At 42.5% G+C, this 26,942-nt stretch overlaps 1 protein-coding gene across 8 annotated transcripts in view; it reads left to right on the forward strand.

Moving 5' to 3' along the window:
• septin9b (septin 9b) overlaps window positions 1-26,942 on the forward strand; it is a gene marked incomplete at its 5' end in the record, with an annotated part of 70,275 nt that overhangs the window by 28,036 nt on the left and 15,297 nt on the right. For 5 of the 8 annotated variants that reach the window (XM_080760595.1, XM_080760597.1, XM_080760598.1 and 2 more), the window contains 4 exons: window positions 19,674-19,862; window positions 24,915-25,043; window positions 25,364-25,445; window positions 26,325-26,462. In XM_080760595.1, coding sequence (XP_080616721.1) covers window positions 19,674-19,862; window positions 24,915-25,043; window positions 25,364-25,445; window positions 26,325-26,462 — 538 coding nt within the window. Of the gene's footprint in view, window positions 1-4,754; window positions 4,829-5,494; window positions 5,615-18,702; window positions 18,839-19,673; window positions 19,863-24,914; window positions 25,044-25,363; window positions 25,446-26,324; window positions 26,463-26,942 lie in introns of those variants that run through there. The other 3 variants (XM_080760599.1, XM_080760601.1, XM_080760600.1) reach the window with 3 other exon arrangements.

The raw sequence follows: 26,942 nt of genomic DNA on the forward strand, positions 1-26,942 counted from the left end.
TTTTTCCGAACAACTGGTTCCTGAATCTGCCTTTTTTTTTTTTAAGCAGCATGCATGCAAGCACACACAGAAAAACACACAAGCATGCTCTTGGTAGCGGTACCATAAGTTGCAGCATTGTTTAATTCTGACGAACGTGTTGATTTACAGTAGAAATTGTGTTGGCTGTGCTGAGAAAGTCGAGTTTACGCGGGTCATTGATTAAACTAAAGCATTCTCTTTCTCTGCACTCCCCCACCCCCCGTCTCTCTCTCTCTCTCTCTCTCTCCTCCCAATACTCTCTTTCCCTCACTATGTCTGTCCTTGATGATAGTTGCCAGAGATAAGTAGTCCAGCTGGGAAAGCTTCAGTGACTTAAGTTCCAACACTTGGAATAGACACCATAGAAAAACACCTACAAGAGTTAGACCACAAACTTTGCCGTTTATCTTCTTAACGACTGCTATTACCCAACGTATGGCCTGTAACTGGAGCAAAGTGCTGATGAAAAAGCAAACACTGTTGTGGTTATTGTAACCTTGGGGTGCAGTTTTGCTAAACGAGGTCAAGCTAATTAATGTAGACAAATACAGTGTCATACAGGATATTTATTATGCGTATAGCTCAGACTACACATGCAATGTACAGTATACTGTTAAAGTGCTTAGGTCCCATTTCTAGGGATGTCATTCAAGGTGGGAGGAAAGTAAAGGAAGCTATAGCTGACGAAAGCACGTCGGCATGGAACCTTCAGCCATGTTCTATCACTGTCTGTTCGGTACATAGTCACACATGTGCTGTCTCCATTTGCACCACAGGGGAGCAGAGCAGCCTCAGCAAAAAAACACAACAGGAAGTCAGTAACAGACCCGTGTCTTCCCTGAAGATATAGCGTGGCCCCACCAGATGTTCCTCTTTTGCTTGAACCTTTCTCTTCTTTTGAATGCTCTCCCCTATCCGATGTTTCTCCCCAAGTACCCCTTCTACCCTTCACCTCCTTCCATTTTGTCCCCTCTACGCCCCTGCTCTCCTCTCTCCCTCCCACCCTCCTACTTGCTATTCTGTCCTTCCTTCGTCCCTATGGCCTGCTCTAATTTCTCCCTCAGTGTCGATGAGTCACTCGGCACGTCGACTTATCGAGGTAACTCTCTAAAATCCTCTCCATATGTGTTCTTCCCTGATTGGGTGGCCTGCCCCCCAATCAACCCTGACCTCTGGTCCAATCACATAGCTCCCCCTCTGTGGAGCGCGCCAGTCTCTAGTGGCTATTAGTCTCCCGTAACCAATCTGGCCCCGGCTGTGATTGTGATGGAACCTAGTGAAGGTTCCACCGGAAGCAACGCAACCCTCTCATCACAGGCAAAGGAAAACTCTGGACTTTTCAGGGCAAGTCGATTCTTCAGAGCAATAGTTTGTTCCCTCAGAGCCTCGTCATTCGACATGGATGACTTTCATGATGATTACTTGTTTTGGCTTTGTCACTGAGAACAAGGAAACTCGTCTTTCTGTCAAAGGTTGCTTTCTTCAGTATGATGGTTTGTGATTAGGATGAGGAAGGAAGTGTGGTATAGGGTCTTTCACCTACATGTAGAGATCTTGGTCAACAGGTCTTTCTGATGCTCCCAAACAGGTCTCCTGAACTTTATTAGGAAACGTTTGCTACGACTGGTGGAATTTAAACAATTTTGTAAATACAGAAATAACTTTCTCCTTACAGTGTTTAGTTAGATTGTACATGAGAATGGACCAGTACACACGCACGCATGTACAGTACGTGTGCGCGCACAGTAAAGTAAATCACATCAAGTTATTTAATTTACTTTACTTAACATTAAAGTCTAATCTCAAGGCATTTAGACATTTCGTTTTGAGTGTTTATCAGTAAGCCTAATTAAATAACTTGGTCTTATTTGATCTCTAATTCCCAGGAGAAGAAACAGCTGATTCTGTCACAACCATCTACTGTTCAGCATACAGTAGGTTTGAATTGTATGCAGAGTGTTCTCTACAGTCTAAGAAAATGCATTTTACATTAAAATAAAAATGAGTAACACTTCAGTAACACTGAACACTATCCAATAGTAATTAGTAATTACTATCCAAAATTATTATGTCCTGTTCACAAACAAACTTCACAGTGATATCCAAACCTACAGTACATACACATTTTCTCAGTGTGTAAAATAAATTGAAACAAGGAGAAAAAGTAGTAAATGACACACGCACGCATGCACGCACGCACGCTCGCACGCGCACACACACACACACACACACACACACACACACACACACACACACACACACACACACACACACACACACACACACACACACACACACACACACAGGTAAATTAAAGGAAACCACAGCCAAACGTTAGATTCTGCTGCAGCTTTTAACAGGAAGGAAGCATTTGTGCTGAATGTTATGAAAACATGTCAGTATGCTGTTCGGGGAAAACATACAGGCAGCGAATAATGAATATCTATTCTCCACTGACACACATCTTATTACACATGTACCCTGTAGCCAAATGGTGATATATATATATATATACATTATTAGAATAACTGCTGTTAATGTTTACACTTACTGGTGAGCTGGTATGACAACTGATATATCCATTCTACTGGTATTGTTCATTGATACTTTGGCTGCATTATATAGTATACAGTATGCAAATCCTGGTCGGTTAAAGTGCCAGACCAGACTTTAAATCTGGTGTTTTGTATTTGCACTACTTGTACATTACTACTTGTTTGAGGTGCTGTGGTACCAAGAGGTGCATGCATAGTCGAAGAAACCTTGTACGAGGATCCTGTATAGGAATCTTGTTTTTTGGTTGACCTTTTTGATTACGTTGGTGGCCGTTTTATCACCGGAAAGATTTGTTTCCAGGATGGAACCTAGGTAGGTAATTTCATCATAACACATTAATCACATTATAGATGCAATACCGGTAACCAATGTATGAAAAAGTGTACATTGGAATATTGTAATTGTCTCCACCAGGCCGAAGGTGCGTCCATCCGTACGTCTGTGTACAGCTACTCTTCGGCACCGTTAACCCGGTCGATGCCAAACTTTGCACACACACTCCCTGGATGCCAACAATGAACCTCTGCCCCAAATTTTCCAGAACAGCCTGTTATAGTGCCACCAGGAGGCCGACTTTTGTAAAAACATTTTTTGATATTTCGTCCAAAAAATCCTGTAAATCGTTTCACAGTATCTCTATAGCCTGATTATCAGACTGTAGCTTTCTGCAGTCCACTCAGAGAGTGGGCGGGATCTTTGGGCTGGATCCAGGCTAGTATCTCTATGTGCTCAAGACGGATCTGTCCGATATTTCAGATTACATCCTTATTGGCTAACATTGGCTTTCAAAGTTTGCAGGATTGGCCCTTTCCTACTAGGCTGAGGAATATAACAAAATGCCTCAAATCATCCAATTGCCATCAAAGACGTAAGAAGAAATGGCACCCTTTTCACATTGGCCTATTATAGTGCCACCAGGAGGCCACAACCTGACCTGGCCTGGTGGAGACCTGTGCCCATAGGGGCACTTTTTCTAGTTATGTATGAAAAGGTGTCATATAATCCCATGAGGGATGGGCCACGAGGTGGCATGACACTTAAATAAAATCATTCATTCATTTAGAGTTAGACGCTGTTCCTGTTTTTGTACCTGGCGACACATTGCAATGCAACACATTGCGAGCCTTTAGATCGGTTATTTTGGCTATACGTGTTGTACGATGAAGTATAAGGGCTTAAAGTGGTTAGTGTAATCAATAAAGAACATCCTAATATCCTAGTGAGGACTGCACCATGCGCTGCGACCCAACACAATAGTGATCTTGAGGTTCTGCTATTTCCAGTTCCAGTTTTTGAGCCCACTCTGTTTATGTAAATGTGTTGACATCATAAACACAACGTTATGTTTTGAACTCAGACAGTGGTGACAGTCCACCTTCTGCTGTTGGCAGAGAGAGAGAGGGAGAGGGAGGGAGAGGAAATTGTATTAAGGGAAGGGTAGTGATGACCAGTACTTCAGTCCACACACACACACACACACACACACACACACACACACACACACACAAACAAACACGCACGCACACGCGCACTCGCATGCACACACACACACACACACACACACACACACACACACACACACACACACACACACACACACACACACACACACACACAATCTAATCACCTCCACTGTGCCACATAGAAACAAAGCAATTGGAGGGAGAAAGCAGATGGACATGCACGCACGCACTGTGACACACACACACACACACACACACACACACACACACACACACACACTGTGACGCACACACACACACAGACAACCATGCAGAGGACATTGCCTCTTTCCTCTTGTGTAAATACACACACAGTATGGAAGCAAACAAATGAATTCTCATTATTTCTCATGCAGTCAGTCACATTCAGTTTCAGATTAAATGTAATCTCCCCCACCCACACACACACACACACACACACACACACACACACACACACACACACACACACACACACACCTTTCAATCTCTGTTCATTTAGCTGCATGCACATACATAGTATAGTACATATAGATGTCATTGCCTGCTACATGCACAATGCTCTCCATTCACTTTCTATGAATGAGGGGTGTGGCCGCCAAATGCCTGCTAGCCACTGGGGGGCTAGTCACATGACCCAGGCTGTGGGCGTGGCCACTAGACCAGCAGCAGCACACAGCCCCACCAGCTGGAACTGTGATTGAGAGAGAGAGGAAGAGAGTGAGAGAGAGGAAGAGAGAGTAAAGAAAAGAAGAACAGGGAAGGGTTGGGTGAGTTGTCTATTTTCATGTTTTGTAGTGTGTGACTGATCATGTTTTGGCTGTGTCTTTTTCTTTGTCTCTCTCTCTCAGAGTCTCTCTCTCTCTCGCGAGCAATGAGACATGACTGGTTTCACTGAACTGAGTGAGCTCTAAGAGGGAGAAAGATGGATTGCTGTTCTTTGGCTGTGTTTTCCATACGAGAAAGTTAGTTTGCCAGTTGTCTTGTGTGTGTGGAGAGAGAGAGGTACGAGAGTGAGTGTGAGTCTTTTTTGGCAGGAGTTCTGAACACTTCTGAACACTTCTCTTGTACTCGTTCTCTCCCCCCACGCCTCCCCTCTTCCCCCCACCCTTCTCCCCTCTTCTTCTCTCCTTGCTGTCTCCAGTTCCATTGTTCAGCTGTCTGAGAGATTTTTGGGGGGTCAGCTCACCCCCCCCTCACTCTCTCTCTCTTTCACTCCTCCTTCACTCCCTCCTCCGCCTCCCCACACCCCACATCTTTTCTCTCTCTCCTGTTTTTCCATTGTGTCCTCAGCTCCACTTCATGCAAGTATAATCAATTTTGGAGCGTGTTGACCAATCAGAGAATAATCCCAAGTACATGTGTCTCCTCCTGGCCTTGCCTTTTCCTTCTTTCAGCCTGCCCTGTGCTCGGATCAGGGAGAGTTTTCCGCCTTGACATTGATCCATTTGCAGCGTGCAGGCTATAGCCAGGCGTTTATCATGCCAAAGCATTTTTAACATTATTTAATTTTGGCAATCATCCTCCAGCATCTGAGCATTGTGGCCAAGTCCAAGGTCAGTTGAAGCATGTGGCCAGATTTCCTGTGTGGGATTGCTGATTGTCAGTGGGGCATGATTAATACGTTCTCCATCTGCTTTCTTCTTTCAGTTGCTTTCACCGAACATGAAGTCTGTTTGTTTCATCCACCTAGTTTTCTTATGTTGAATGCTGTGCCTGTAGGGCAGCTTCGCATTGGTATCATATCACACATCTTCCATGTGTTCTAGTCATATGATCTTTGAGGGCAGTTGGTTTAATTAACCCTTTGGCTTTTTTTGAATAGCTGAACTATAAAATAAGCTTAAGTGGTTGATATTTGCTTCACTCCATAATTTTCCAACCAGCATCATTGGCTAGAGTCGAGTCGTCGTCATCATCATCATCACACAAGTCTTCCTCAGATATGTCTTGATGTCCTGCTTGTGTTGTTGCCTTTGGACAGTGACCAAACACATTTTGTATCTTTATATGAGCCTATTTGCTGTTTGAAGAGATGCACTTGGACTATAGTATAGGCACCCAATTCTAAACCCACATGATAAAACGCCCTACCAAAGGCGATAATGAAATGATACCATTAGCAAAGAAAGGGAAAATGATTCATTTTTAGTAGGCCAATGCTTATTCCACTTTGATTCTAATATGCATGTGTCATCTTGTGGTCTGCTTACCACAGAATGCTTCACTGTTAATTATGTATTTGGTTTACAATAACCTTTATTACAATATTGCTTCACAGTAGGGGAGAGTTAAAACTGAATCAGCCATTGTTTACACAGTGCTTATGGAATTAGCTTCTTCCTTATTATCAATGCTGATAAACACTTCATTAGAATTGTTAAACCACAAGAGATAAACTGCATTTGAATTGCTACAATGCACAGTAGAAGACTGTTATTAAATTCAGCTTCAATATAGGTGCATCACAGAAGTAGTCTTAAAATCAATGGCATTGACTATTTTCTCAAGACTTGTAAAAAGAGCTTTACGTTGCTCATCATGTCTGCAAATAGAATATTGTAACGTTTAGCACCCTGAGCTAGAATCGATCCCTGATCTCCAACTCGGTAGACCAGGCAGGCAACAAGCCACGCCAAGAGAACTAGCTCCCTTTGCAAGGGTTGTTACAATATTAAGACATTCTCAGCTTAGGAGACACACACACACACACGCACGCACGTGCGCGCGCACACACCTTTTTTTCCCATCATGTACTTCTGTGTCCCAGGCTGAACTGGACCTCAACATAGTGAGGTAGATCGATGCCTCTAACCTGGGTGGCAGGCACGTGCCCACCCTGGCTGTTCCTCAAATCGATTGGATAATTCAGTGGTTCTCAACCTTTTCTGGCTGTAATACCCCTGAAACAACCATATTCGAACTGTAAAACTTTAAGCATTACATTTAGTTTGACACAGTTCCAATATTGTGAAACTAGGTCATCTACAAGCCTTGCATCGACAATTTGGTCAATGTTTGACCCGTTTTTATAGTATAGTGTGATTACTTTTGATGTCTTATTTATTTTTGTTTATTTTCTTTAGGTATTAAAAGGGTCTTAAAAGTTCACTTTAGTCACTTTACTGTCATCTGGGCACCCCCCGAAATCACGTGGGGACCCCCCTGGGGGATCGCAGGTTGAGAACCACTGGTATAATTATCCATGAGTTGGAAGTATTTAATACATTACTTTATGTGTTTGTGTGCATATACATATATATATATATATATATATATATATATATATATATATATATATATATATACAGTAGCTATAGCTGAAAACAGAGGGATGTTCACTACATCTACATGTATGTCACAGGCAGCCGAAGGGGGGAGGAGGGGAGAAAAGCAGACGTGTCATTTCCTGTCCGTCCTGTCCGAGGTGACAGACAGGTTGTTGTGGTCGTGCTGACAGGAGAGCCTCCTGGGCAATGGGATGAGAGGGGTTGGCCACGGCTGCCTGTGGCAACCTTCCATTCTGCAGTGTCCACCACCATGCAGAGGGCTTCTGAGTTCATCTGTCACACTGTGTTTTGACTCCGGTGTGTTGATGGAATACTTGGAGAATTGCATCTCTGGCTTGTGTTTCACAAACGGCACACGCGGTTCATTGACGTTTAGAACCGTTTGGCTGCGTCCACTTTGCAAGCTTGACTTGTATTGTAACCTGCAAAGTGATGCCAAAGGAATATGTTTGAACACTGGCAATGACTCTCGTATGTGCATTGTATGAGGATCACAAGCGGATACACACTTGATTTGACAATTAACAACTTCAGCTCCAATTTTTACTTTGTCGTACAATGGCATTTTGGAAATGTTTTTACCTGACAAGCCCAAAATAGGGATGCCAGGATGAACGTGGTTAAACATAAGTGTATTTATTTGATAAACACTCCCACTATGTTTAGGTTCACACAGGGGATAGACAGGTCTGTATTATAGGCCTGGATAGCGTATAGTGTGTAATTTCTCTTGTAAAGCAACACCTTTTGGTCACAGGCATTTCTGCACTGACCACACAGAATATAGGTCCTTTCAGATGGGTAGCGCTTAAAGGGACACTTCACCCTTTTTGCATCAAATATATATGTTAATGACGTTTAGAAGATTTAGAACACATTGGGGTCTTTGTGTGTGTAATGTGGTTTTAGATATTTTAGATTTTAGCAGTGTCCATGATGTCACAGACACTGGTCTCACTTCCTTCCTGGACTACATGTTGTCTCGGTAAAACAGCCCTATCCACAAGGAGGAGCAGTGCACCAAAGCATTATGGGGATTGTAGTCCAGGAAGGAAGTGAGTCTGTGACATCAAGAACACTGCTAAAGTCTAAAATATTTAAAGCCACACACAAAGACCCCAAGAAAGCGTTCTGAAGTATCCCTTTAATGCGCAGCAATTCATTTTCAATGAAGGGCCTGCGTTTATTTTGTACGTGCAGAGAAGTTGGTGGGCGACAACGCAAGCGTATTTATGTGGTGGCGGACCCGTGAAATTGTCGCACGCGTGCTCGTTTCATGCACATGCCCACTACTGACCTGGATTGCGTTGTCACACACCTCATGACCTGGAGCAGACCTTCGTTGGTCCAGACGACAACGTCTGCATCACACGCTGCCCATCTGAAAGGACAGCTTATGAACAATAGTTTGATGACATTTCCGAACATCTGCAAGCCTTTTTCTCTCTCTCCTTCACTCCCCCATTAAGACTTCCAAAACGAATACTAATTTGTCTCCTGTGGGTTTTTTTGGCCTCTTAAGAATGATTGTTAATTGCTACATTTCCAAACCCTAAAAATGTGTTAAAAGAAAAATTACAAACGAAAATAACAAAGACATAATTAGAGACGCGTTTTATATGCAGCTAATCGCATGTCTTGATAGGAAATGAACCACCTCTAAACCACCTAGCTTACTTTAGCTCTGAACAGTGGAAACCTTTTACTGAAGTCCATTCTAAAAACGCCTTCTACCTAAGTTTTCTGAAAAACTTATATTAATAGGCAAAAATAATAATTTGAATACTGTACATCCTGTACAGAACCCCAAGAGGGGTTCCCGTCCAGAAGGGTTGGAACACCAGAGTGGGTTAAACACAATAGTAGTGCAAAATTCTGATTGTTAATTTGACTCTGAGGAAGTAAAAATGTACCTGTAAATGGTTAAAGCTGCAGTATTTCAATGAATGTTATTTAACCAATATGTATGGTAGAGCATGTTAATACAATATAAATAATATATCTGCATTGGTATTATTATTAGGTCTCCCTGCTCTTCCAGACAATGATACATACCTTGGTGTCAAGGTATATAATAGGACCTTAACCTCATAAGGGTCTTCCCTGGAAAGCAGGGATTCCCTCTTGTGAGAGCGGTAGATTTTGCTATTTGCTGTTACGGTGTTCGGCGGGGTGCTGACATATTTAATCTATAGCTGACTCCTTTCTCCCTGCTTTGCTTCGGTTCATAGTTTGGTGGTTGTGTGATTTACAGTTTGTCCATTGCCCTATACCAGTTCCCCATACTGCAGCTGTGTGGAGAGGCCTGTGGCTAGACCCTCCTAGTCTCCCTTCCCCTGTTTCTCAGTGTACTGTGTGAGTTATGGCTGTGGGAGCTTGGCCTACGGTACTGCAGGCTGCCCAAAGCAGCTGGCGCTTCGCACCACAATAATGCATCCACGGTTGACACAAGCATCGCTCGCTCCACTGCCTCACTTTCTCAGTGTTGCCAAAGCTGACATTTCGATCTCGACCATTCTGTCCTCGGTGTTAATTTAACCCAGTCTGTACAAACGGAACCAAATGGGCTTGCGCGTGGAGGTAGTTTGTGACATGGATGCATAAATCGACCCATGCTATCATCATTGATTGGTTGAATACATTTTTAACAAGATTGTTAACGGTACAGGTAGTACATTCAAAAGTTATGCTAAAAGGATAACACAAAAAGTGTCAGGTGCTCGTTTCAAACCATTGGGCCCAAACACAGAAGGAGGGTAGTATGCGCTGAGTGAGCAAGTTTCATTGAAATGAGTGGCTGTGGATTCTGTTCCCTCAGATATAATGCAGCTCTATGAGAAATACACAGTATAGGGGGTTTTGGCCACACTATTATTTATCTTCTCACAGAACAATGGAATTTCGGTTGATAATCTGCAAAGTGTACCTTTAAAACCTTTACTGTGTTCACTGTCCTGACTCTGAACTCTAGGAATGCATGTTCTCTCAGTTAAATTGGCATTCAGGAATCAGGATTTTACTAACTATAAGTAGTAGTAAGTTACTGCACTCGGCTGTCACTTTGGTAGAATTGACCCCTGTCCGAAGCTGTATTCATCCCTCTACTGCCCTGTCGACATGTACAGCTCTCAACTCTTGTCACTGTCTTTTTTTAAGGTGTGTTTTGGGACGGGTCATTATCTGTGTTACCAGACGTTTTCTGTGTGGAAGGCTGTATTTCAACAGTGGACAACACCATCTGCTTTGCACCACATAAGGACAGGGGTCACATTCTTGGAGGGCCAACACCAGTGACACTTCTGAAAGATTGACTTGGCCAGTAGCATTCTTCATTCTTCTTCTGAAGTGCCGTTTTTGTGTGTGTGCTTGTGTGCGTTTGTTCGTGTGTCCGTGCGTGTCTGTCTGTCTTCAGTGTCTTGCCATCTGTCAGCTGTACTCGTCAGTCGTCATCAACTTCACAAACTACAAAGCAGAGAATTGTTGAGAGACGAGTCAGGCTTTTTGCTCTGCAAGTTCCTTTGGTTTCAAAGTGCTGGATGGGAGAGACTGATTGAGAGGGATTTCCTCTTGGTTGGACATGACAGCCCCAAGCCATCATCCTCTCTACTACTCCTACTCCTGTCAACCTCTATCACCCTGAAACTGCTTACTGCAAATATTCCACATTCTTATACGATGTCAGTGGCCTGTGCTACCTTTAACCACTTAAGCCCTATTTAATTTTAAAATGATTATTTTCTCCCCAATTTAACCCATTAAGACCTGAGGCCGATTCTACAATGCCTTCTAAATGAGTAGTTCTCACTCTTTAAAGCTTTTTCAAAAATGTTCCAAAAAAGCTTTTTCAAAAAAGTTCCAAAAAAGCAGATGTACAAGCTTGCTGCACGGCACGAAGTGATGCGCTGTGATCTTGTATATCTATATACATTTTTAATGGCCAACACAAAACTATAAAACAACACAAAAAACTGAATTCAAATATCACTTTTTTTGTTTTGTTGTGATAATCCTCCCTACTATAGTGTGCTGCCCATATAAGGAAGTTCCTCCCTGTCCCCAGTTAACCGGCTGGGGGTAAAAAGAACCGTAGGTTTCATTTTTGGCTAGGTGGACCAGTCTTCATCCAATCAGGATAGAGAGGGTCCTTCCGCCAATCATGATCGAGCGGGGGCGGGCCTTGGTGTGTGTGCTGTTGGCCTGGTGCCTGTCCCCCCCACTGTAGTGCATGAATTTGCACATCTTGTTACCGGGGTGGACCAGGGGGGTTTTCACCTTTTTAATGGGTTAACAAAATTATTTCACAAATCTGCTATAATGGCATGTAAAAACAAATAGGCACACACGTTTGGAAGTGTGCACAGACCTGACATTTTGTAAAGTAGTACGGTACATGTATTAGAGGCACAAAGAGGTTTGAAGATGTCTGGATGTCAGCTTCAAACCTGCTGCACAATGAAGTTACAGGTCATGAGTCTTGACTGGTATTCAGATCACTGTAAATGAAAGTCTTCATGCTCGGTCTTGTCTTCCTGTTTAAGGAAAATATCTGAGAGGTCATTTAAGGATGCAAAAGAGTAATATTATAAATGTTTTGACCAGGGCCCATGAAGACAAGAGCATAACTTTAGTTTAGTTATTAATTTAGGCCGCTGGCTGAGGAGGGAGCGTTTTAAAAAGTGCTGCTGCATCCATAAAACTGCCCCATAAAGTTTGAGGTGATATTATATTGTGCACATGGCTACTAGTAGATCCATTAGCTGAAGGTAATGCCCTCACACTGTATGTCTGTCAGTCGATTCTTTTCTCTGCATCCTCCATCTATCTCTTGCAGACAGCAGTGGGCATAAAATTTAACGATTGCTTCCTCCTCAGAGAGTCAATGGAAAGACCACCTGCTGTGAACAGAGAGGGAGCGAGAGAGGGAGACTTGAGAAGAGAGCGAGAGAGGGATACGGGCAGACGTGACACTGTACAAATATGCCTGATTTATACTGTAGTTTGTTGTGCAACTTATCACACACAGAAAGTATCTAATAAGCTGTGTGAGTTCATAGATCATCATCTATTTTCGATGTGCAACACACCACCATGGAACCAAGTAGACATCAGGCTGTGCTGTACACGCACTCACAACCAAAACACAACTGACTCGCATGGGAAATGAGAGCAGAGGAAGTTTAAAAAAAAACGAGCATTGTCAGTTCGACGTCTCCAGGTTAGGGATTCGGGGATTTCACCTCATGGGAAGTGTGCCTTTCAAGAAACGCAGACGGCGTTTAAGAGCTGTCAGTTACGATGTGGTGAGAACGGAAGAACAGATGTGAGGGCTCCTTCTCCCATAGCTCAGAAACCCCCAGTGGAGCAGCCCCACGGCTTTGGGCATGTTATTCAGTAGCTTTATGTTCAGAGAGAGGCAAAATGAAGGTTGACATGGAGTGGAAACATGATTTCTTCAATGAAAAGTTTTGATATGAAAGATATGAAATCTTAAAGGTATCAGGCAGTGATACAAGTTGTATCGTTCATTGCTGTGGTGTGGTATAGGAGCTTTTGTCATGTCATACTATTATTTGATATGATATGATGTCTTGATATTTGATATGATATGATGATATGATGATATGATGTCTATCATGTGGTGTTTTTATTAGGAATACAAACATTTAGCTAATGAATAAAGGTCATTTAAATTGCTTTAGGTAGTTTGAAATGTTGCTCAGAAAATGTTTGGGGGCAAATGTAAATATACAGATGTAAGCACGCAAAGTGGTGCTCGTATCATTTGCCAGAGGATACTGCAACTGGAGTATTCCTTATCTGTATTTTATAGCGAGTCTAATCCAATCATTGCCTAATGCCTATCAATAGTCATTACAAATCCAACTCTGTCTATACATTTCACAAATAGTTATCTGTGTGTAGTGTGCTGTATTCTTGTACCTGTCGCTGTCCACAAACAGATGGACACACGGACCCTCTTTTAGACGGCTACCTCTTTCAGAGCCACGCTGTATACAAAGCTGTTCGTCCTCACAACACATTTACTTATTTCTGAAAATATAATTTGGCCTCTGTTAATGCAGTAGTGTGAGGATATGAAGAGAAAATAGTGGTAGCCACAGTACAAGTTTCCCCCGTCCTACATTCTTCCAGGAAAACAGTGCAGGACTTTCCAACCGATTCTCCCTCTTGGAGGTGAATCGGTGCTGCAGTGAAGCGCCAGTACCGCAGCAAGTTTGTGAAAGTTGGCCTCCTCTAAATGGCTAAAATGGGGTGATCAGTAGTAGGGTATGACTGCGGAATGGAAGAAAAGCTAACGGGGAAGTCTAGAATCCCACACATACCAGTTTCTTATGCACATCGACCACACTACTGAAAAGACATGGCTCATCAGAACTAATTACACGTTGTGAGTGACATGAATAATGGTGTTGATCTATCTTTCTGCCTCCTCTCTCTCTCACTCTTTCTTTGTCCTCCCTCTGTCTCTCTCTTTTTTCCCTCTTTGTCGGTATAGCTTCTTCACTCTTGTTTTCTTTTCCATTTGTGGTATATTCTCCATTCTTGTATTGTCAGGATCTGGGTTGGACTGAAACGTATGACATGCAAAACCCTACTTTTTTCATCTAATTCAAAGCAGAGCTAAATGGTGGTTAAATTGAGATTGTGGGTGGAAGGTTATGGAGTTTCTTTGGTTTTTAGGATCCGTTTTCCTTTTTAAACGAAGGCTCTGTCAAACGTTGCAAAGCAGCCAGCGTACCCTTTGAAAACAAAAGAAGCGGTTCTCTCAGCTCAAGCAAACAACGAAAGCCTTGTTCCACATAACGCAGTGTTACATTTCATGAATTGAATATGAAATTTGGGGTCAGGGTGCGTTGGAGACTGAGAGTATGTTTATGGATGTGCAGCGATTAGGTTAAAGTGATTGTACTTTGGGAAACGGGACCTGTCATGGAGTTCCCACTGTGTGGGATGGGATGTGGGAGGCATGCTGGAAAGGATCTGTTATTTATTATTGGTTTCTGACAGCCCCAGTGTCAGAAAGCTTTGTAATAATATACATTTTTGCACTGTTCAATAATTCCTTAGAAGCGATTTTATGCAGTTTTATTTCCTTGTTTGTCTCCATTGATAAACCGTATCAGTAGTATAATCTGAGAATAGAGAGCACAGTTTAGGTGACGATGTGTCACTGATTCCTGTACCTGACAAAAAGGAAACCAAATGTCTAGCAGTGTGCAACTTTTGTCATACTGGTGGAAAAACGTACTGGTGGAAAAACCCATTTTCTTGTCCGTCTGTGGATTAATTTAACTTGGGAGGACAACCAAACTGTCCTAGATGGCAATCATATTATAATATTATATACTGCTAGAACACTAATATTTTCATATAGTTTTGTGGATGGAAATTAGCGTTGCCTTGCTAAATCCGGTTTACACAGCATTGTATGTTTGCTGTTAATATATAAGACCAAAGAACACAAAGGTTTGCACTAGGGGTGCACGATTATGAAATTATGACCGATTATTTGCAGGTTCATAGCACTGAAGTACCTACTACGGTACTTCATTGGGAAGAGGGGAATTCAGACCAACATCTGCATGACAGGTTCCATCCATTCTGCATCTATTCAACAGAGCTCTGAAATCTGCTAGTACTTAAATCCCTGTTTCCATCACAGAAATCTCAGTTCCTCATATGTATTTGAATGAAACCTCAGTCACCATAACAGCTGTTTGTGATTTAGCAAACCTATTTTGATTGGGTAGTTTGTGTTGATGAAGTAAGGTGAGAGTCAGGCCAAATATTGTATAATGTTTTTCCACAATCGGGGTTCACTCTGGGTACAGCGAGGCACCTGCTTACTCCTCAGGTCAAATTCTCTCATTTCATTTGAATGAACTGAAGACATGTCTCACAAATCTGCTACACTCTGTCATTTTGATGTATACATTTGTGTCTCTAGAGTTGAGCGTATCCAATTTTTGATTGATTGAATACTTAACAGTTTGCATGGACAAGCACAGGGAAGTACAGTACAATCGGCTTTGACGTTTTACAGCGTCCAGTTTAGAATTTCAGCCACTTGGAAATGCTCTTTTAGTGCGGTTTTGAAAGAGAGTAAAGATTCACATTATTATGACTGTTAGTAATTCCAATTTTTGTGGCATAGCAGGAGAACAAATGTAACCCCTTTTATATAGGTCAAATCAGGGTTGAGCTTCCTCTCCGTTCTGAATTGGACTTGGACTGCATTGACATTTTTGAAGTAGACATGGGTGTATTGGGTACATGGGTGTCAATGAGGTCAGGTGTAGTGTCTCCAGGCCTGTTGTAAGTTGCTGTACTAGTCTGTCCTCTTCCCTGAGCCAGCAAGGCATTTTAGTTTCCACTGTTTTGGCTTTTTCTTTCTTTTTTCCCTTTTTTTTTTTCCACAAACACTTGAATCATGGTCCGAATCATACAGCCCTGTTCATGATCTAATGAGGTTGCTCATCCAGAAATGTAGTTCGCTCTAGCAAAGGTTATTAGTGCTTCCTTTGTGAAACATCGTAACGCTTGACTTAATGTCCGACTCATAAAGAGAGACACTCCAGATTCTGCAGTGGTTGCAAATGCCAGCGCTGCCGTTGGAGTACACAAGGCTCATAAATAACTGTGAACAAAAGCAGCTGTGGAGGATGGGGCACGGCCAGCTCACACAGGGCGAGGAGGGAATTATCACTGGTTATTGTCGATGTAAGCGGTAATGACAGTAGTGTTTTAGTCGGGTCAATTGGAAATGGTGACTGTGGTTCTCAGGCTTGGGTAGGCCACGTCTGGTGAATATTGTAGCCATCTGGACTGTGTGTGTGTGTGTGTGTGTGATTTTATTGCCGTAAGTTCCTGTGCCTTTGTGCTATACTGTACTGTACAGTATGTCTGTGTTGAGTATTTCTATTCTTAGCAGAAACGTAAAGCAGCAGATGGCCCAGAGCTGGCACGCCGGCCAGGTGGCAGCTTTGCTACAGATCCTCTGCTTGCCATTAGAATTAGCTAATCAGAATTGTCTCTTTCAAGAGGCTATAACTCACTGCAGCTCAATGCTCTAATAAAAAGAGGGTTGTTTCACGGTTTAGCAGGGAAGTGTCTCCCAAGTGCATGGATGTTCACTCGCATCACACCCATGGCAAACATGGTGTTTAATATCATAGCTCTCGACCTCTCCGCTCGATAGAATTATTGCATAAACAAAAGCCAGGACTTGGGTGATGGACAAGGTGTGGGCCCTTGGGTGCTTAGGAAGGTTTCGTTTGATTCGCTTTGATTTTGGGGAAGTTTTTGCCAAGCCACATGTGGTGTCACCGTTGTAATTAATCACCATCAGCGTCTGTGCCTGGGAACTGATTCTGTGAATCTTCTGCAGGCACCAGGGAAGGTGGGGTCCACCACCTCTTCATTTATTATATAGTCCCATTGTCTGGCTCCGTGGAGAAGTTCCGGGGGGCATTGAGTTCACATATTAAAGCTCATTCATCTAGAGGTGGCCATTATGCCTTGAGGTATGTGCACTCACGTAGTATTAGTAGCACTAGAGAGTTGTGAGTGTTAGAAGTACTGTCGTAGATGTGTATTCATTGCATGTGGTTTTGCTCTGGTCATTTCAAAATGTCAAAGTTTGTGTTGCACTGTTTTTGATTAACTTAACTGTCTACTTAGTTGTACAGTACTACAAATAGCGAAATAATAACCTAAAGGCCAGTCCATCATATATACTTGCAATTACTGTACTGCATCCCCAGTCATGGCCAATGGCAGTTGCACAGAGTTGCATTGGTGTGGACTGGCCTTTAAAACGGTTTGACATTTTTATTTGACCAAAATAAAGACAGCAGGGTTAATTAATGAATTACCATCCACTTTGGACATTTGATTTGGTCCCCTCCACCTCCACCCCATGCTACATGTTCATGGGACGTATAATGTTACTTGATCTCTTTATGGCATGTCGCTTAAAGTTGAACGTTTGACGTTTAAGGTTTGCTTTGTCTATGGATCACATACATTTGTAAACTTTTTTTTGGTCTGATATCTGATCTTGTGGGTTTTTGTTGGGCAACTATCAGGTGAAAATACAGATGCTCTCGGGATTTTCACATCCCTATTAAAAATGTACATGGCCCTCCGTGGTGTGGCGGAGGTGTTAAAATGAAAAAGAGCTTTTTACATTTTAAAAACTAAACGGATGTTTATTGTAATTTGCAACATGTTGCAGGGTATTCCGGGAATACCCTGCAACATGTTGCAAATTACAATAAACATCCGTATATCCGTACATCCGAATACTATTCCCCATTTTATCATGTCACACCCAACTCCTGTGCGTGTGTGCGTCCGTGCGTGTCCTAGGAAGGTGCTAAAGACAGGCCCCGAAATTACAGCTCCCTCAGTGGGTGGAGGTCTACAGTATGTTATAAGACATTTTCACATGACAAAGTGACCTAAAGCCTTGGGGTGGGGAGGTGGGGCTTTTCTTACGGGAAGTTTCCTACTTAAGAAAAATGAGTAGTGTAGCTGCTAAAATGATTATTTTATAAAGAAAATATTGACATTTTGCCCATATAAATGTAGATACGTTGGCAAAATGGCAACGGTTTCACTGACTTTAATACATTTCAAATAAGGAGTTTTTGAACAAAATAACACCTGGACCTCTTTGGTGGGGACGTAACAACTACATGTACAAAAAAAGGTAAGAAAGCCTTCTAGCATGGAATTCTCCTTTAAGTGGATATGACCTTGATCGGACTCTCTCTGATTTATTCAGGGTATTTATGTCCAGGTCCTGACCGTGCTTGCTGGGTATCATTCTTCCCGGTTTTGTTTTTTTATACAGTACACTGCCTGTCATTGCATGCTGGCTGTAGTAAGAGGCGCAATATTGCAGGATTGCAGCTGAATGATTAATTGCTACATAGGCCTGGAAATTAGGTTAAATATTTTGTTTGGGGAGCTCTTTTCCATATTTGCTAATATCTATCCAGACAAAGCCAGATGACTTCAACTTTATTCAAAAGATTGAAGCCGAGTTGCACATCTTCAGCTTAAGATCGCACGTTCACGTGTATGTGTACGTGTACGTGTGTGCACGCACGCACGCACGCACGCACGCACGCACGCACGAGGCAAGGTTAGTTTATATTTGTCTGTGGTTTAGAGTTTCTTTGCTAGAACAGCTCATGCAGAGAGGATACCATTATGCCACGGGTGGAAAACACTGTCTCCCCCTACAGCAAGTTCTGTGTGTGTGAGTGTGTGTGAGTGTGAGAGAGGGAAAGAAAGAGAACGGTCTCATGTGAGACTTCAACTACGCATTAGCACCTCGCTGACAGGCAGTTGAGTAGGGTGCGTCTTCGGTTTGCTTGTCCTCAGTCCTTGTGTGTGTTGTTTTTATTTTATTTCACATTTAAGTCTCTTTTTTTTGTGCAAAGCCAGCTCTCAACTGAGGTAAGACATGATTTGTAAATGGTGACTATAAACTGTCACGTTAAAGTAGTAGTAACTGTTTCAACATGTTTTTCGTACCAACACGTTTCTCTGAGTGTGAGGTCCTCCTCAAACTCTACAGCTGTACACGCTCAGTTCACGTTTGTGGTTTTCCAATTATGGTGAATCACTGAATCATACGTACATCCACATGTTTTAGCACACACGTGTGTATGTGCTAACATGTTTTAATGCCCTGTTGTGGGACATGCAGCCACGACAAGATGGATGCAGGTTAGAATTTATGTGAGGTTAGGGAGCGGATGTGTTCACTTTCCTGTTTGATTTATAGGTTAGTTTTAGTGCGTTGTGGGGTGTCTCTGAGCCGTGCTGGGCCTGGAAACTTGAGATCCCCATGTATGGTGTGTGTGTGTTCCATGCTGTCTTGCATAAAAGACAGGTAGGTACTCATTAAATGCCATTTTGTAGTCTGGTGTGTCTGGTTTCAGAGTAGTCTCGACGTAGCCAGCCAACGTTTCCACTATCTCCGAATGAACTACACCTTTGATGATTTAGATTTTTACTTCCGCTTTTTTGCTTGCTCATGATCAGACATTCCGTTCTCCAATCTGTATGACGGAAGTCACGGAAGCATTTTAAAATTGCTAGAGGCAAACCGTCTGGCAACACTACGAGCAGACACTAAACAGTAGAATTTACTGCTGTACAGCCTGCCTGTAAACAACAAAACAAACATGTAGAATGTGTATATATATATTTTTTACTTAGATCTATGATTAATTGACTCGATCTAATGGCAAGACTCTTTCTTTCTTCTGTCTCTCCCTTCCATCAGGGTCAGAGGTCAATCCGAGCCACAGCAACATGTCCGAGTCAGTCAAGCCCCTCCACCCCCACCCGCAGGGTAAAGGGGACAAGCACCATGCAGGCACTGACTTCAGCTACGTGGGCATCGACGCCATCCTGGAGCAGATGAGGAGGAAGGCCATGAAGCAGGGCTTTGAGCTCAACATCATGGTTGTGGGTGAGTTGGACAACCGTTTCCCAAACAGTTGGGTCGGAGCGTTTGTTGTTGTTGTTGTGTCGGAGCGTTGCGGTTACATTTTACATACAATAAATCACATCTTTTTGGCAATTAAAAACAATTCCAACATTCCAAGTATTTCCTAAAACCAAATCATTTCTATAAATACATAAAAAAAACGTTGTGAAAATAGCAGGTAACAAGGTCACGACGCGACCAGTTTGGGTCCCAGGCAAACCTCAAATTTCTCTTTTGGGTCTTAGGTCAAAAAGTTTGGGGAACCACTGAGTTGGAGACATTCAGTCTGTCTGTCTTGTCACTCACTCACTCACCCACTCACCCACTTACATGCATATATCCTATAACATTGTGTTGCTGGGGATATTGGCAAACACTGGTGAAAAGCTTTGCATCATGACACTGTAATGACTGTAATGACTGTATTGGGTGCACAGGGTTGTGACAAGTATCAAAACAAATGGAACCCCATGCTCTCACGGATCAATAGTCTTCTATTTATTGAGGGCTACAACGAAAGTGCTTCAGCTAAAAGCCATTAGTTGTTACCCTTAATATATTAAAGGCTATTGATCTCTGAGTGCTAATATTCTGTTTGTTTTGATATTAGCAAACAGTGCAACAGGAAATCCATCGAGAATGTTAATCTTGCCAAGTTCGAAAAAGTCTATTCACAAACGGTAAATTCAAATTTACTGTTTAAACACTACCATGTGAAAAATGTGTTTGCACACCCGTTAACATACATACTTGTCCCTCAAGTGTTACTGCATGCTGAGAGAACCAGTCAGCACAGTCGCACACACGCACACGTACACGCACACACAGACGCACACACACAATACACGGTAACAAGAATACTCGGCGGATTTACCCTTTTTGCCGACTTCTCAAGACAAGTCGGCAAACCGTGGAGAATATTCGGCAGAATCTGAAGAAGAGTCGTCGCGCGGCGAATCTTCTCCACATTCTGCCGAATATTCTCCACGTTTCGGGGAGAATATTCGGGGTTTTCAGCAGCACAAAGCAACACAACCAAAACAGACGCTAACACCGAGGAGCTAAAGTAAACAAACAGACGCTAACACTGCTGAGGAGCTAAAGTAAACGTGACGTTGTTGTGATACTGTATAAAACAGTGCAGTGGCAGATAAATTAGGCCTATGTAAATGTCTAGCCTACTACAACAGTACAGAATAGGCTAACTAACGAGATGCAAATATGCAAAATTATATAGCCCGCAGCCTCGAATGCAATTGATCATCACTTGGTATGCTAAGCAACGCTAACAATGATGATGCCTTTATGTCTTCCGTCGTTCAGCCACTAGATGGTGTATTGGGTCAAAAGTTGGGACCAATATGCTCCGCTGTCAGTTTACAAGTTGTCAATGCAGAGAGCAGACGTTTCGATCCTTGTGATCACCACAGGATCATTGCTTGTGATTTATGCTTTCCTTTTCTGGCCGAACGAGGCGATCATGTTTGGACATCTATGGACAGCTATTTTGGACAGCTATTTTTCGTGGCACATTATGTTTCATCACAACAACGTGACATTCGTCACGTTTACTTTAGCTCCTCAGTGTTAGCGTCTAAGCATTAACATTTCAATGGCCGAGGGTCGTTAGAGTCTATTGTTCCGTGTTGTTGTTATCGCACGTCTAATGGTTAGACGGTTAGACATGTGACAACGCAACAATAGGAAGCCTGCAGCCCAGTAGGATTTTGACAGAAAGTAACACTAACTTAGTGTTAGGCTACTTTCTGACAAATCAGGCGGCACACCTGGACATATCAAAACACTGGGCTAGCTATTCATTGAAAAATGCGAGGCCCTGTGCTTTATAATTTGTTAATCCACAACTATACAAAAATCATCACATTTCTATCTAGGACAAAGAGCAAAAATTGCTCTTTTGCAATGTGAAAGAAATGCCACCGAATTCTTAATTATTTTCCTTCTCTATATGGGCACACTTGTGAAAGCTGAATGCTTTTGCATGCTATTATTGATCTGCTGTCTGATCAGCGTGCATGATCATTAGTCAGTAGCTAGATGCGCGCTCCAGTGCCGAGATTTCTTCCCGTTTCGGCGACTCTTCGTCACTTTCCGTCCGAGTTCTCAGACAGAACTCGGACCGGAAAGTGACGAAGAGTCGCCGAAACGGGAAGAAATCTCGGCAAAGATGAAGAAGAGTCGGCGACCCGAGTTCTCCAGTATTCCAATACACATGGTACACAGTACTTTCAGATCCCTGAGTGACATAACCTATTGAGCGACTACAGTATGTTCCTTTGCCGCACACAGAGATACAATTTACTCCACGAAGGCCTGTTGAAAGACCCTAGCAACATCTCCATTAGACACCAAAGCCTCTGTGTTTATGTTTGGGTCACGGGGTACCATGGCGGTAGTTAGTGGTACTGTAGAATGCAGTCCGTTTGATTTCATTGCCCTGCGGGACAATGTTTCGTACACACGGCTATGTTAGTTGGCATGTCAGCACGGCTCTAAAAGAGAGATTCCACAGCTTGACAAACCAGAGTGTGTTACATAATGGCTGGCATCGTACGGCACAAGAAGAGTCTGATTTATGGATCTAGGTTAAAAGGCAAGTTTGTTGTGAAATGAATGAAGGATGAGCGTGTATACTAGAGAGACTCTTTCCAGAAGGCTGACGGTGCAGTATTTATTTTGTGAATGCTTACAGTGTAGTATAATGGTAGAAATGGTACCGTCTGGTGCGCCACCTAAATGAAACGATAGCATTTGGCACTTGGACTCGTTGCTCTGACTCAGATAGCCAATGTCAGTCACTTTTGCCGTCTGTGGCGTACGTCTTTGTATTAACATGTGACCACTGGTATTGCTCAAACACCTGAAGGAAACAGGTGGAAGCCGCTATGGGGAGGATGATGGTACAGTGTGGTACACTGATATATGCTAATGCTATGTTGTGCAACGACATTCATGCATAGACTAGTCGGGTATGTGTCGTGACGCGACAGAGTTACACTACAATGATTACACTAGAGTGGATCATAAAAAAAAAGAGTGCAATACTGTACAGTCGCCAAATTATTTCGAGGGGTCTCCAGATTATTAAAAATAAATAAAAATAAATAATGAAATAAAAAAGGAAATTAAGAGTTTACATAGTACGCATAGACAGTACATGCATAAACTTTCCTTAATTATCTGGTTTCAGTATTTATTTATGATGTATTTTCTCTATTGTTAAGGTTATTATTAAGCATTTCCGGCTGTCCCCACCCAAAAACGTTGAGAACCCCTGGTCTAGACTAGTGATGTCGACTCCATAGATGAATGAAAAATGGCAAAATTATAACAATTGTGGTACTGCCTTAGTGCCATTTCAAAATGTCATGTATGTAATACAATATGTGTATTTCTGTCCTTTCCTGAAAAGTTTTGTTTTTTTTGGCTAGGAAAAGCATGTTCCAGGACTCTTGACTCCCTCCTAGAGAGAAGATGGCCACATAGCCAAGTCCTGACAACATTCACATAATATGTGAATGTTCATACTCTGCTGTGAAAAGGTCCCTTGTGGTCTCCTCCATCACATGCATTAGCTTAATCCCTGCCCCTGGCCAGCTGACCTTCTGACCCTCACCACACTGCTTGGGCAGAGGGCTGTGTGTTGCACGCACGCACGCACGCACGCGATAGAGATGAAGGGCAGCCCTGGGTGGCATAATGAGGCTGGCAGCTTGGCACAGCTCCACATGCTCCTTGTCAGAGCAGCTGATGGATAGCCACAGGGGAAAGGGATATGGGGGGGGGCTGTCATTTGGGGCTGGAGTGGAGGAATGGTATATAGACCGGAGATGAGCCAACCAAACAAAGAGGTTTGGAAGGTGTGTGAGTGTGGGCGGGCGGGTGAACGCAGGTTTGTGTGTGGTCTGTGTACATCTGCCCTTTGTGGCTCCCCACAGCAGGCTCATTTGACCTCTACATCTGTTGTCATGTCACACAGATCCAGTAGATCCTACTGGATTCAGGTCCTAATGGATTTGTTTCCCAACCTGGTGTCCGGGCGGAGGCCACACACTGGGGTCACGCCAAAGATCATGAATAAGTTCTTGTTTGGAGGTAGTGCAACATTTTAAACATGGTGCACACAATTATAACTTGCTTTCATCAAGCTGTACGTTCTCAGTGTGATGTCAGTCCAACTTGTCATACAGAATCTACAGTGTTATTCTGTAACTTTATCATAGCTAACTCCCACATGTAACATCATTGTCCAGTACTGTAACTTTACACTTTACCACATTCAACCTGGCGCGCCTATTTTGGGTACATCATTATTGTTATTGTATTTGTGTTTTATTCAAAAATGTTCAAGAATAGCAAGTAGCTTGGCTATTTTCCATCCTGCGAGAAGTAGGTTTGCGTTTTGTGCGTGCAATGTGTGCTTATGTGATCTCACTTTTTGGGGGCAACTAGAGGGGCAATAAGAGTGAGTGAAATTACGTTGAGAAGTGTGTTTAGTAACTTCAGAATGATCTTGATAACAACTCAGTGGTTTCTACAAATGTAGCATGCTCTACATATTTGGAAAAACAGACTAGCGCAAATGATTCAGTAAAGGTCAGATCGCATCAATGCATCTAGTCGCAACTCCTTGCAACAGAACAGTTTTAAGGCCAGTCCACAGCTATGCAAGTAGTTGCAACTTAAGGAGTTGCATGTTGCAAGGAGTTGCATTGGTGTGTAAAGGCCAGTCCACACCAATGCAAATAATCAGTACTCCTTGCAACATGCAACTACTTAAGTTGCAACTACTTGAAACAATTGCATTGGTGTGGACTGGCCTTAAAACTCTTTTGTAGCAAGGAGTTGCAACTAGTTGCATTGTTGTGTTCTGGTCTTAACAGAGATTCTGTGACTGCAGTCTGTTGCTTTGTCAGTTCATTTTGTGTCGGTACACATAAATGCAAAGACTATACTGTACATGTGTATGGCAAATGTATACAATTTGTGTAATACTAGGTGTGTTCTGAGCAGGTCAAAGTGGCCTGGGGAAGTCGACTCTGGTGAACACCCTATTTAAGTCCAAAGTGAGCCGGAAGTCGATGCAAACGGATGCTGAGGAGAGGATTCCAAAGACCATCGAGATCAAGTCCATCAGTCACGGTTGGCCTAAATGCATATTCACAACAACAATGAAATCCTCAGTGATAAAGTAACTAATTTCACTTAAAAATCGCACCAATGCAACTAGTCCTTGCAACAAAACTGTTTTAAAGTCCACCGGTTGCAAGTAGTTGCATGTTGCATGGAAAATCATTGATGCGGTTTGCATTTAAGTCGGAGTTAAATGAACAAGATCATCTAATGATCTTCAGTAAATACACAGCATGAATTTTAGATAGCCCGCCCCTTAGGCGCAACACCGGAACAACTAATATAGCTAAATAAATGCATTTTTTATTGTTTATTTTATTTCTGTGTAGACATTGAAGAGAAAGGTGTACGCATGAAGCTAAGAGTCATCGATACTCCCGGCTTCGGGGACCAGATCAACAATGAGAACTGGTGAGTTATAATAACTGTCTCGCCCCTGCTGATATTTATCATTTAGTTATGCATGCCCAAAGTTGTTTATACATTGGTTACATAATTCAGAGTATTGGTTACATAATTCAGAGTCCCAATTATTTATTGTACACAATGTAATAATGGTTAAGCCCTGCACAGCTTCATTCAGACCTGGAAGTATGAGAGCCAACCATAAATGGCGCGTGTGTGTGTGTGTGTGTGTGTGTGTGTGTGTGTGTGTGTGTGTGTGTGTGTGTGTGTGTGTGTGTGTGTGTGTGTGTGTGTGTGTGTGTGTGTGTGTGTGTGTGTGTAACTGATTCATAAATAATATATCTATACATTTTAGTTTGTTTTGTTTTGAAGAGACACTACTAATGTTTTTGACAATACATACTGTAGGACCACTCACCACAATGGAAAGTCCCCAGGACTTGTTTTGTGTTATCCTTATAGCCAAAGTTAGTTTTAGTCCCATTTTTGTGATCTGAAATGTTTGAATTTTAGTCTAGTGTTAGTCAACTAAATATAAGATTTGATGTTGTCGACTAAAATGTATTTTGGTGGGCCTTGATTGTGTCGTAATGACTGATTTTACACTTGGTTGCAAGCTACACCCGAACATAGAATTACTTCTCCACTACTACCACTAGTTCCTCCGTAACATTTCAGTCTAGTATTTTTTTTCGGTGACGAAATTGACAGTATATTTAGTCATAGTTTTAGTTATCATAGCTTATTTTTTTCTTGAGTGATGAAACCACTCCTATAGACAGCAATTTTTTCGTCATAGTTTTAGACAACAACATGAACAGTGAAAATGAGTACCTATATGTTAATCGTGAATAAGCTCTCCCCCATGTGTCCTCTGTCTGGCAGCTGGCAGCCAATCATGAAGTTCATCAATGACCAGTATGAGGAGTACCTTCAGGAGGAGATCAACATCAACAGGAAGAAGAGGATCCCAGACTCCAGGGTTCACTGCTGCATTTATTTTATACCACCTACTGGACACTGGTGGGTTAGCAAACCTATCACACACACACACACACACACACACACACACACACACACACACACAGGCTCATGTACTGTAGACCTACACAGATGAATGAAAAACATGTTGACATACTGCTGGTGTAAATCCACACAGAAAGTTGTGTGTACTGTAGATACACACATGCGCTTTCTCTCTCTGTCTCTCTCTCTCTCTTTCTCTCTCTCTCTCTCATTTGTTCCCAGTTTACATCATTCCCGCAGTTTCTCCCACAGACATGGACTGGGTCAGCTGGGAATCTCCCTTGTCTGTCTTGAGCTTGTTAACCACTTCCCTCTCCATCTATCTATCTTTTCCCCCCCTCTCACGCTGTCTTTGGACCGCATGTGGAACCCATCGTGTCCTCTGAGACACTGAGGTATCACTTTAAGAGTCAGGTTTCACAGAGAGAAAAGCAGTCTTTTCACTACATGTAGTTGGCTTGGGAACAGTACGCTATT

The sequence above is a fragment of the Protomyctophum bolini genome (genome assembly GCF_963924005.1).
Source record: "Protomyctophum bolini genome assembly, chromosome: 3".
Classification (NCBI taxonomy): domain Eukaryota; kingdom Metazoa; phylum Chordata; class Actinopteri; order Myctophiformes; family Myctophidae; genus Protomyctophum; species Protomyctophum bolini.